The 13,352-nt window shown below is 31.3% G+C and overlaps 2 protein-coding genes across 3 annotated transcripts; both read left to right on the top strand.

Moving 5' to 3' along the window:
* Positions 1-5,033: 5,033 nt before the first annotated feature.
* On the top strand, positions 5,034-8,822 carry LOC141675929 (low affinity inorganic phosphate transporter 1-like). 2 transcript variants are annotated; one of them, XM_074482078.1, is made up of 2 exons: positions 5,034-5,316; positions 7,040-8,822. In XM_074482078.1, the coding sequence occupies exon 2, from the start codon at positions 7,062-7,064 to the stop codon at positions 8,661-8,663; it is 1,602 nt and encodes a 533-aa protein (XP_074338179.1). In that variant the 5' UTR covers positions 5,034-5,316; positions 7,040-7,061; the 3' UTR covers positions 8,664-8,822. The 2 variants fall into 2 exon arrangements, with proteins under 2 accessions (XP_074338179.1, XP_074338178.1); XM_074482077.1 differs by having other exon boundaries at positions 5,035-5,316; positions 7,037-8,822.
* Positions 8,823-10,422: 1,600 nt separating this feature from the next.
* LOC141675955 (transcription factor MYB15-like) lies at positions 10,423-13,032 on the top strand. The gene is made up of 3 exons (XM_074482079.1): positions 10,423-10,620; positions 10,956-11,085; positions 12,356-13,032. The coding sequence occupies exons 1-3, from the start codon at positions 10,488-10,490 to the stop codon at positions 12,768-12,770; spliced, it is 678 nt and encodes a 225-aa protein (XP_074338180.1). The 5' UTR covers positions 10,423-10,487; the 3' UTR covers positions 12,771-13,032.
* The last annotated feature ends 320 nt before the right edge of the window (positions 13,033-13,352 follow it).

Raw genomic sequence — 13,352 nt, 5'->3', positions numbered from 1 at the left:
GTTTGTTAAATTTCAATTACACGTGCAAATTGTCAAATACTATTTTTACAAATAAAAGGTATTTTTGGAATTTTTTTAAAATATGAAAATATTTTAGCAATTTTTTTAAAAAATTTGGATTTTCTCAAAAAATCACTAAATTTTATAATATAAAATAATGTATATATTTCTAATAAGTAAAAACAAACAACCCCATACACATCACCAAAATTCCAGTAATTTGCCGACAAGTTGCCAAACAAATAGGCGGACAAGGAGGTCGTAATACTATATCAATAAATTCACCGATGTAACGTACTCCCTCCGTCCCTAAAAACGTTTCCTGTTTGTGTTGCAAACGTTTGTCAATGCATATTTTTGATTGTTAATATCTTTAAATTCGTATTATTATTAAATATAAAAATTTCACTGTATTAAAGCACTGATAAATACGAATCCAACGAGATCACTCATGACTATGTTTGATATTATAAATTAGACGTAAATTAGTAATCAATCACTTACCGTGAACATTACCGAAAGTCAAAAGAGGAAGAATAAAATGGGATGGAGAGAGTACAATACAACGCGTAAACAAACACATTAAAAAATATCTTACATGTAGATGATGTGTATGCAAGGGTGATTAGTTTACAAAAACTATAGCTTAAAAAATCATTGTTTTCATAATTTGAATTGAAAACAAAATATTTTCTCTATCATCTGTAATTGCCTCACTAATTGCTTCAATCATTGATCCATGACGTTAAAATAATACTCCCTCTGATCCCTCCCAAATATTTATATTTAAATTGAGCACGGAGTTTAAAAAAAATAATAAAATAGTGGAGTAAAGTTAAAATGTAAGTAAAGTAGTGTGACCGATTAATATTATAAATATAAAATGAGTATAATTGAGAGAAATAGTGGATGTATTTTATTTTAAAAATTATAAAAACTTTATTATTTTTAAAAAATTTCGAAATATAAACAATGAAAGGATATCCAAAAATTGTAAACAAATGGGAGGGACAAGTAAGTTTCATTTTTTCATCTGTGAAGGCTGAGTACACAATAAACTCTTAAATGACATTTTTTAATTCATTTTTGTTTTCTCAATTTTTTTAGCGTGAGTCCAAGTACACGCGTTACGCGCTAAAAATTCGTATATAATTATATTGATGGACACTTCTGTATATATAATAATCCATCATTATTAATAAATTCTGCTTCAATAAAATTTTAATAATTTATTAAACACAAATTCTTAACGTGTGCCCTACGGCACACCCTATAAATTTCATTATTTATCTTAGTACTAAAGTTTTCACAAATAAAAGTAAGTCAATTATTGAAAAGTATATAAAATTTGATATTTAGAATATGACACACGATAAAAGTCCAATAATACTGACCCCAAATAGTGAGGTTGGGCCAATTATATATTTTTAATGCAACCAAAAGTTGACTGTAATAGAATCTAACCCAAACATCACTCCTACAGTATTTAACTTTGAGTTTGTGTTGACTTCATAAATCATAAATCATACTCCCTTCGTACCTCCCATTTGTTTACACTTTCCTTTTTGGATGTCCCTTCTAATTGTTTACATTTTAAAAATTTCCAAAAATAGTAAAGTTTTTATAATTTTTAAATTAACTACATCCACTATTTTCCTCCACTATACCCACTTTATACATATAATATTAATCGGTCCCACTACTTTATTCATTTTTTCAACTTTTCTCCACTACTTTATCATTTTTCTTAAACTCCGCGCCCCACCCAAATGTAAACATCTGGGAGGGACGGAGGGAGTAAATCATATACAAAATATTTTATACGAAACCTTGCGAATTTGGATTCGAAATTTATGATACTCAATCCGAACTCAAACCATTGTCGTCTCTATGTAGGATGAGCAAAAAATATTTAGTAGCTTAATTTATTTCCAGATCTCAATTTTTAATTAAAAATAGTAAAATTCTTTTAATACGCCTAGGCTAGTACTACAAAATTAATGATATTTTATTTAGCCGCAAAATCTTGACAGTAACCTCACCTGTTTTTTAAACAGGTCACTTTCCTACCCGACCCGCTAATTTATTTATTCGACGAATTATTTTATCTACTAATAATATAATTATTCAAATTATCTAGTATTTTTAATTAAATACTTTATTTATCAAAGCATTACACTTTGATAATTTTTTAAGTTTATGCAGCATATATAATGAACAAAATACATTTTTAAGTTTATATATATATAAATACATTTTTTAAATAAAAGTTTCGTGAATTAAGCGTGTCGGATTCGGGTTAACTGGATTGACCGCAACGTGCCTTTTTATTTGGGTCAATTTGGGATCGACCCGTTTTTAACCCGATCTCATAGTCTTAGGTCGAGTTTTAATGTCGACACACATGAAAAAAATTTGACCCGCAAAATCTTGACACTGACCCGACCATTTTTTAAACAAGTCACCCGACCCGACCTGCTACTTCATTTATTCGATAAATTATTTTATCTACTAATAATATCATTAAATATTTTATTTATCAAAGCATTGCACTTTTATAAAATTTTAAGTTTGTGTTGCATACATAATGAACAAAATATATTTTTAAGTTTAAAAATAATATTTTGTATTACAAAATTATTAATGGCGTAATAATTAATTAAAATGTATATATACAATTAGTTGAAAATATAAAAAATAATCAAAATATAATTCAACCTTTATAAGTTTATATTTATATGAAAAATTTTATTAGGGGTAATATATATTAATAAATATATATTTTATATAGGGAAATGTTAAATTCAGAACTCTGGAAATTACACATGCCTTTTGCACTGTAAATTAAAAATTTGTTTTGAATTTAACATGTTACTTTAAATATAATTTTACGAATTAAGCGGGTCGGATTCAAGTTAACTGGATTGACGGATTGATTGTCATCACCCTTTTTTATTGAGGTCAATATGGAATCCGACCCGTTTTTAACCCTTCCAGAATTCGTTCCGGGTAGGGTCCGATGTCGATCGACCCACCAGAATAGCACCTCCTGTGGCCAGAGAGTTATTTGACGCGTACACATTAATAATCAATCAATATCACTGGGAGACTGACTTTTAGTTTTGAGTATATTGAATCAGAAAAATATATAAATTGAAAAGACAATCACAATAAAAAGACACAAAATAAAGGTGAGACAAGTTGAAGTTTCTTTTGGGGTAATTTATGAAATTGACAAACATTAAAATTAAAAAAACAAAGTATTCAAATTTGGGAACCGATGCATGACGTCTTGATTGCCTAAATTCATTAAAATGGATATTTATATAAATTTATAAATAAATTTAAGCTCAAGTGTTGAGATTATAAGTTTAACTAAAAAATAATGATCTTGTAAATTGCTTATAAATTACGTTAATTTTGCGTTATTTTTTAATTTATGTTGAAATGAATAGTTGATTCAGACTTTTGCATCATAGGTTCTTTACAGTTTACAACCTATAAAAAATTATCATATGTCAAAAAGTATGCATAGATGTACTGAAAAATTAGATAATTACTCCCTCTGTTTTTTTTATTTGTCGCTTTGACTTTTGCACACATTTCAATGTACTTTGACCGGCTAGTTAAAATTATCATTTATAAAATTTTATTTTTGTAAATAAAAGTAGACAACTTATATTTTAATTTACAAAAAGAAAATTTTTAAAATCATATTTCTAACTAGCCGGTCAAACCATATTAAAATACGTGCAAAAGTCAAAGCGACAAATAAGAAAAAATAGAGGGAGTATCATAAGTTTACAATGTTGACTTTAATAAGCAAATTAAACACATAACTTTACAACCTGTGCCATATACATGACTTCATTAATATTTTTATGTTATTTAAAATTTCAATAAAAAAATTGGATCATTACCTTATTAGTATATTTATAAATAATAATGTAAATATTTGTTATTGGCAGGATTTGAACCTGAATTTTGGTTAGCATATAAATAATAATATAAATATTTGTTGTTGGCGGTTCGAACCTGAAAATTTGAGTAATAAATATTTTTTTAGTATTTAAATCCAACGGTCCTGATCACTTCAAACCAATCAAAATACATATATCAAATTTTATAATATTATTCCGATTACAATATAGTATAGATTTTGTTTGGTACTTCGTAATGTTTACCGTTATCATGAAAAGGATCTCTTCTTTAGCAAAAAAAAGGATCTCTTACCGTAAACAAAGACAATTATAAAAGTTGAAAAATGAGGCAGAATATATTCTAATCTTTAATTATAAAAGTTGAAAGACTTTGTACGTTAAGTCACGTGTTCATTTGCTTCATTTTTGTTTGTTGGGCTCAGTTGAAAACAGAGACGAAGTTAACAATGATGTTTATGTATATATAATTACTACTTATGCATGCAGTGACCTAATAAACAAATAAAGTTAAGGAAAAATTATTTGTAACAAATAATTTTTTTATATATAAATATTAATTATACCGGTCCAAACCAGTCCGCTTCCGGTCCAAACCTGGTTTTTCCGGTCCGGTCTCAAGACCGGATAAAGTCGTTCCGGTCCTCGGTCCTTAATTTTGAAAAAATTCGATCTTCAATGTGGGCCGGTCCGGTCCGGATTTTGACCTGTGTGTAGCCGTGTTGAAGAGTGGATCGAGTACCATTTTTGAAACATTAATTTTTCTTTCATATCATGATAAATTGCGAAAATATAATATCATATTAAGAAAACAGTTCTTTAAAAACCGCAAGAGGAAGACCCTTTTCGTATTTTATATTATTATTCTACCGAGCTAAAAAATGAATGCCATAGACTCATAGTGGCTCAAGAGCTGGAGCTTATCCAGTTTTCTAGTTGCACACACAGAGTCAAAGGTCAGATATTTAACAAAACAGTAAATATCTACAAGCTTTGGGACATGCAAATTGCAAATGCAATGCAAGTCCTGCAATTTGACCAAATGGAGATTTTATAAATCATGGCAAGTGTGAATCCCCTTCTATAAACTCCCAGCTAGTAACAATCCAAGTCGAGGTTGTAATTTGTATTATACTAACAAAATCATGTAGAATAACAGAATATGCTTTTTTAGATGCTGAAATCAAAGTCTCAGAGTTATATAAATATGCACCCTACTTCTCATTCCATACTCCATACGCTACTCCTACAACACCTCTCCTCTCACACCTAGTGTGTAGTCTTCTCATCACAAATCTATTCATATATGTAGTTGTGTGTGTGTGCATAAGTTGCTGACATTGATTTTCTTCCCCCAGACATTTGTGAATTCTCTGAGGTGAGTTAAAGTTTTTATGTTTCTCTTGGTTTTGTTTCATGTACATGATCATATTCTTGTATAGTATATTCACCCATGTAGGAATTGTAAGAGTTTCCATATTTTCATAATCTGACATACTTGTCCATCTTACTAATCACACATATACACTTGTCTGCGCTGAAACTCGAACTCGAAAGAAAGATACTCATGGATTAGATTATGTATTTGGGTGTTAGTAGTAATACTTTACAAGAAGTATGAGTTTGTTGAGTTTGTTTAGCTTCAGGCTTCAAGATCTTTCCTCTGCAATCCTGATCATGCTTTTGCTTTTCCAGAAAGTTCTTCCTCGGACGGTTCTGTTTGGTCTGTCACCTTTTATTTGTTACCTCAATGGAAACTTTTCTCTTTTCTCTGTCAACAAACTTTTTGTACATTTAATTGTTTTAGAAGATGCTTCACTGTATTCTTTTGACTTTTCAAAATGCCTAGTACATCAATTCTTAAACAACAAACACTCTCCTCCAAACATATTTTAACAACCCTATCTTCTCTGATACTCCCTCCGTCCCTCCCAAATAAAACGCGGAGTTTAAGAAAAATGATAAATTAGTGGAAAAAAGTTGAAAAAATGAGTAAAGTAATGGGACCGATTAATATTATATGTATAAAGTGGGTATAGTGGAGGAAAGTAGTGGATGTAGTTAATTTAAAAATTATAAAAACTTTACTATTTTTGAAAAATTTTGAAATGTAAACAATTGGAAGGAACATCAAAAAAAGGAAAGTGTAAATAAATGGGAGGGACAGAGGGAGTATCTTAATTTACAAAACTTATATATTGACTTCCATTCCAATCTCCATAAAATAATCAAAATCTTTTAATACATTTGCAATTAAGATGAAAATGTTAATGAAATCCTGGCCTAGCAACGGTAACTGAGATCATGTATACGATATATTACTTGTTCGATTCTATCTTTTCGTATAATTTGTACCGCTCCCGCACCTTATCGTGATAAAAAAACAATTAAGATGAAAGCCTTATGAAACAGGAATCTTTATGAAACAGCTGTTACATATTATGGCTTTAATTTAACATGCATGAAATAATATAGTAGAAGATACTTCTCCTTGTCAAGTATTAGTACAGTAGTACTCATGTGACGTTAACTTGTCCGCTGGTTATATAATAATATAAATTATAATATTACTTTAATTTATATTATTAACATGTTCTTCCAATATGTCATATTCAAGGTACTCTATTTAGTCAGTAGTCACTTTAATTAATTAATTGATTGGACTCACCGGGTCATACATGCCGGCATAGAAGGCGGACAAAAAAATGCTCTTATATTTTACTCCAAAATTTGTAGGAACTGCTCCGTTTGACTTATTTTATAAGTAACTTACGAGTTAAAATTATTATACATTTTATTTCATGAAAAATTGATATCATTTTTTCGGCTTCTGCTGTGCTTTAGGTTATACTCTAATATGATGTAATTTTAGTTTCGGGTTTATGGAAGAGAATTTATCAAAAATATCACTTTTTATGAAAATATTTACAAAAATACGGACGCCGCTTATGGACGGTTGCACATGAGGTTGAAACGATTGCATACGAGGTTCATCCGTATTTTTGTAAATATTTTCTGCAACTGGGATATTTAGTCAAAAATCCCTTTATAAAATTATCACGTTACAAGGATTAATTGTATCGTTTTTTTCCTTGCAGCAGTGTTTGAGGATCTGAAACAGCAATGGCAAGAGACGAATTGAGAGTGCTTAATGCACTTGATGTGGCCAAGACACAATTGTATCACTTCACTGCAATTGTTATTGCTGGAATGGGATTTTTCACTGATGCATATGATTTGTTTTGCATCTCCCTTGTCACGAAATTATTAGGCCGGATTTACTACCATGTAGATGGTTATGAGAAGCCCGGATCACTGCCTCCAGGCGTCGCTGCTGCAGTTAACGGTGTTGCATTCGTTGGCACGATTGCAGGCCAGCTGTTTTTCGGATGGCTTGGAGACAAAATGGGAAGAAAAAGAGTCTATGGAATGACACTTATGATCATGGTCATCTGTTCAATTGCGTCTGGCCTTTCTTTTAGTGACAACCCGAAAGCTGTTATAACTACATTGTGTTTCTTCAGGTTTTGGTTAGGCTTTGGCATTGGTGGTGATTACCCTCTTTCTGCCACAATTATGTCTGAATATGCTAATAAGAAGACTCGTGGAGCGTTCATTGCAGCTGTGTTTGCAATGCAGGGCTTTGGAATTTTGGCAGGAGGGATTTTTGCTATTATTGTGTCCGCGTCTTTTAAGTCTAGTTTCCCAGCTCCAGCATATGAAGATAATGCTCTTGGTTCTACTGTTGATCAAGCTGATTATGTGTGGCGGATAATCTTAATGTTTGGTGCAATTCCTGCTGGAATGACATACTATTGGCGCATGAAAATGCCAGAAACTGCACGTTACACGGCCTTGGTGGCCAAAAATGCAAAACAGGCTGCTTCTGATATGTCCAAAGTGTTGCAAATGGAGATAGTTGCAGAACCAGACAAAGTCGAGGATGTAACAAAGAAACAATTTGGTTTGTTCAGCAGAGAATTTCTCAGACGCCATGGTCTTCATTTGCTTGGAACCACTAGTACATGGTTCTTGTTGGACATCGCTTTCTATAGTTCCAATCTTTTCCAGAAAGACATTTTCACCAATATCGGATGGCTTCCTCCAGCTAAAACCATGAATGCAATTGAAGAGGTTTACAAGATTGCAAGGGCTCAAACTCTCATTGCTCTCTTTAGTACTGTTCCAGGTTACTGGTTTACTGTGGCATTAATTGATAAAATGGGAAGATTCAAGATTCAATTAATGGGCTTCTTTTTTATGACAGTGTTCATGTTTGCATTAGCTATTCCATATGATCACTGGACTCATAAAGAAAACCGAATAGGATTTGTGGTTATGTACTCACTGACATTTTTCTTCTCAAATTTTGGTCCAAATGCAACTACATTTGTCGTTCCAGCTGAGATTTTCCCTGCACGGCTACGCTCTACGTGCCATGGTATATCAGCAGCATCTGGAAAAGCTGGGGCAATGGTCGGGGCATTCGGGTTTCTATATGCATCCCAGAGCCAGGACAAGACCAAGACAGACAAAGGATATCCTGCAGGTATTGGAATGAAGAACTCCCTTATAGTTCTTGGCGTTATCAACGCGCTTGGCATGTTGTTTACGTTCTTGGTGCCCGAATCAAATGGAAAATCATTGGAGGAGCTGTCTCAAGAAAATGTAGAAGAAGAGGATATGGAGCCAAGGCCACAACATACCAGAACAGTCCCAGTTTAATCAAGTTGTCAAGCATGCAGCATACTTAAAAGCATGAAGTTTCAATACATATATTAAGAAGAAAAAATCTCTCTGTAATTCTGTTGTACTATATTGTTGTAGTCTTTCTGATAAACTAGTGCATGTTAATTTTCAAATATATGAGAAGTTGTATGCATCCTCATGCTTTTATATTTATTTTTTTGTTAATCCGGTATCTGGGTCAGCTTTCGCCCACCTCAACTAATTCGGAAGAATACTAGCATACTAGTACCCACCGAGCATGTCAATCGATTTACTTCCGTGCCTCCTAATGAATTCGAACTTGTGAACTTGGGATCGTAAGCCAAATCACAATTATATTCAATCAAGCTTGATGTCTGAGTTTATAAACACTAATAATGTTAATTTTACCTACAAAACTACGAGGGATCTTCACAAGTACAACAAGGGTCAGTAAACATTTAGTTTTTCTAGAGAAATTGGGCCAATCCATGGAAATTGAGTTGGGCTTTTGCTGACAAAAAAGATTCAGTTTGTAACATAAACTGTTGTAACTTCTAAAGTTGGGCCCTGTATCAAAAATATTTTTGATAAAAGGTTTATAAATTTAACGGTGTGCAAAATTTAATATTTAATTTTTTAAGGAAGGTAAATGTGGATTTTTTTTAAAAAAAATCACATACTTTGAACATATTCCAAAAGGATAAATATTTTTTTATATTGTTAGGAAGGCTCAATCAGTATTCTCTCAAGTTCGAATCAAATTTTAGAAAGTCTTAAAAATATTATAAATTTACCAAATTCTCAAATTTATAGGGAATCTAGAAAGTTTTAAATATCAAAAAATTTTAAAATATTTTTTGTAATACATATTGAATACTTAAATTAAAAATATACACATCTAAAATTTTAAAATCTTTAATCATCCATCGAATTTCTTTAAAAATAAAATCCTAGTGTACACTTCAAAGTTTTCATAGAAATAAACCCAAATTAAATATTGACATATGCTTAAAATCCACAAAAAAAATTATAAAATCTTGATTGAATATTTGAATATATTAAAAAGTAATCCAAATTATTTAACCAATATTTTTGTTATCCACAAGATACGATCTTAATTGAATAACTCTCCCCACCAAATACTTTTGAATATTTGTAGGTAGCTTTAAACTATACTCCCTTCCTTCCTCCCAATTGTTTTGCAAGTGTCCGACACGTATTTTAAGATGAATAAAAAATATAGTTTCATATTTTTTTAAAAAAATTTCTTTTTCTGAATAAAAGTTTAAACATTCTATTTTTATTCAAAAGAAGAATTTTTTTTTAAAAAAATATGAAACTATACTTTATATTCATCTTAAAATGCGTTCTCTCATAAAACTTAAAAATTGGTTGGGATCGAGAGAGTACTAGATATCAACTTTTATTAATAAATATTGAATATGTTTATCAATACAATAGATTCAAATGAAACTTTGAAATCTTAATATAATGTGTTGCTTTTTAAATTCAATTTTTTAAAAAAACACAACAGATAAGCATGATTTGGAAATAGGATTGGAATATGAAGAGGAAATGAGCTGGAATCGGATAATTTTTTTTTCTAGTGTTAGAACTTAGATACTCAAATGTAACTTACAAAGGATTCTCAATTTCTCATAGCTAGAATCTTTACATTTCTTTTTCTAAAAAATCTAAATAAAATTATATGAAATGCAATAGAATATTGACCGGTACACGTGCAAATATAAATACACATAGTATCCCCACATTTTCCATTTTCTAAGCATATATCAACTTGAGGAGAGAGAGAAAGAGAGAGAGTCACATGAGTTGAAGATGGTGAGAGCTCCTTGCTGTGAAAAGATGGGACTGAAGAAAGGGCCATGGAGCAATGAAGAAGATCAAATTCTCATCTCTTATATTCAACAAAATGGTCATGGCAACTGGAGGGCTCTTCCTAAACTAGCTGGTATTTTTAACACTTATCTTCACTTTTTCTATGTTTCTTGTTTGTTAATTGATAACACAAGCACATGTAAGGGATCGACTCTGACCTCCCTTAAGGGGTACACGACCTCAATCACCGCACCAATACTTCGTTGACACTTTTTCTATCTTTCATTTATGTATAATATAATTATCCAAGAACTAAAAGTACTCATCAAATAATCACTATTGTTATTCTTTATTGTTACAAGGAGAGTTGGTACTTGGTAAATGTATGCGTTTTTTTATATGCAAGAAATCGATATTATTTATCATATATAGGAGCTCAGCTTTTGTTATTACTGGTGAAATCTTCAGGACTTTTAAGGTGTGGGAAGAGTTGCAGGCTTAGATGGATCAACTACTTAAGGCCGGATATTAAAAGGGGAAATTTTAGCAAAGAGGAGGAAGAGACTATCATTGAGATGCATCAAAAGCTTGGCAATAGGTATGTTAATTATATTGTTTATTTATTTCATCTTGAAATGATGTATTTTTCTATTTATCTATAAGCATGAGAATTGTGAAAATGACCCAATTGTTGGAAAATATAAGACAATTTTTATCAATCTATTTGCTTGATTATCTTGAGAAATTGTTCAAAATGTATTCATAGTGTGAAAAAGTTTTAAATATACATGCTTGTTCTTTTTTGACATTTGAAATAGCTTTTAAAGTTACTGCTATATGCCTATATATGAGTATATTAAGATATGTTAAAAATCATTCTATATATAATTCAAATACCAAAACACGAGGAATAAAAGTAGCATATTCTATGGGGAGTCATCATCATAGTCGCAAATAGTGTACAATCTAAGCACAACACATGAATGATTACTCTAAACTGATCACTTTGATAGTTTATTTTAGTTTAAGACACATTTGAAATTGGAAAAACGGTCTTTCTAGTGTATGTTCAGGCTAAGAATCCGTGCAATAAGTTATCAAAATTTCATATATTTGCAATTTTTTTAATCTTGAAGAAAATTATACTTCAGGAACTCACATGTCACTGTAGTATAGGAGTACTAAAATGAATCTAGAAAGCTGAGCCTGAATATTGAATTCAGTATCACTTAATTTAGGCTGCATGGTTTTTACTTTTTTGTTTTGTATTTTGTCTTGTTCGATATGTGAGGAATTCGAGATGTTATGAAACCAATAATGTACATTTTCAATAGTTTGTTGATGTGGCCTTTTAAGGATCTATTCAAAGAGATTTCATACTAATCAAAACAAGTACTCTGTGTTTGTATTTTTTGTAAAAGATGAGAACAAGTTTACAATACTTAAGGTGTGTCTTGTTTTCTTAGTAATCATTATTTTGCTTAGATTTTGATTTCATATGAGTTGATGGAGGATCTTGCCTATGCGGCAAGAAATTTGAGATTTCCGCAAACTAGATAGTTAAGTAGAACGACATTTGACTGAGTTTTTCCGCTTTAATGATGCAAAATATGAAAATTACGATTTTGTGTTTGTATTTGTAGATTTGTGATTTTACCGCAATTTTTTTAGGGATTTCAAGTTAAAATCGTTTGTGGAATCGATATATGATCCGAATAATTAACGGTATCTCTTTAGGCCGGTGTGCCAAAATACTCAGCAGGAGGTGCTCAGTTTATTTTACCATCCACTATCATTATAAACTATGCAGTTTCTGTACTTGTGTTGTTAATTGTTATCTTATACATGTAGTTTTGTTTTTTTGCTAGATGGGCTGCAATTGCTGCGAAACTCACGGGGAGAACAGACAATGAAATAAAAAATGTCTGGCATACTCACTTGAAGAAGAAGCTGAATAAAAATGACCAATGCACTCCTGATCAGGTCCAAAAAGAGTCGAATGCTAATATGCAGGCGGAATCTGAAAATCCCGGGAACAGCCCACAACGTTCGGCTAGTGAACTCTCAACAGTCACAGACTCGTCAGCCATGGCTAGACGTATCATGGAGTCATCGGAGAGCTCAAAAATTCGAAAAAATGACGAAAGTTTTTGGTCCGAGGGGTTCCCGGGCATCGAGGAGTTCCAAAAATTTCAAGAAAGTGGCAATGCTGATGCTGAAATGGACTTCTGGGACAATCTTTTTAGTGGAGCTGGGGAGTTGCAAGATTTGCCAGAATTTTAAGGGGCTGCACTAGAAAAGTACTAGTAGTTTAGAATTTTCAGTGTGATGTTTGGTGTTCTTATTTGACTTTAAAACAAAATAGAGATTTTAGACTCTATGGTGGGGATAAAGGTTTTCAATGGCCAAAAGATAGTGCCATCCACTGAATTAGAAAATTATACAGCCAGTGTAGCGAATTTGAAGTTGTTTTTATTGTGCTTTTTGGTTATTATGGTGATGTGAAATTAGAAAAGTTGAATAAAACGTGAAATTAATTAGAAAAGTTGAATAAAACGTATGGACTGACTAGATACATCCAATTTGAAAAGCTTGTTTCTTCGTTTATCGGGAATAATTGAGCCGAACTCGAGTTCGAATATTTTGAATTATTTATCGAGCCGAGCTCGAATTTCAAATTATTTGGTTTGTAAGGTTGGCAAGTTTTATCGAGCTTATATTATTTTAAATTACATATATATTTTTATATAAATATATACTACCTCTGTCCCAATTTATCTGTCCAGTTTGACTTTTGTACGTAGTTTAAGGTGTATCGACCGCATAGTTTCGTTAATTATTTTTTTAAAAAAAAATTGTGAATAA

This window comes from Apium graveolens, chromosome 1 (genome assembly GCF_009905375.1).
Source record: "Apium graveolens cultivar Ventura chromosome 1, ASM990537v1, whole genome shotgun sequence".
In the NCBI taxonomy this organism is placed as follows: domain Eukaryota; kingdom Viridiplantae; phylum Streptophyta; class Magnoliopsida; order Apiales; family Apiaceae; genus Apium; species Apium graveolens.
This window is presented reverse-complemented; position numbering and strand designations above follow the sequence as displayed.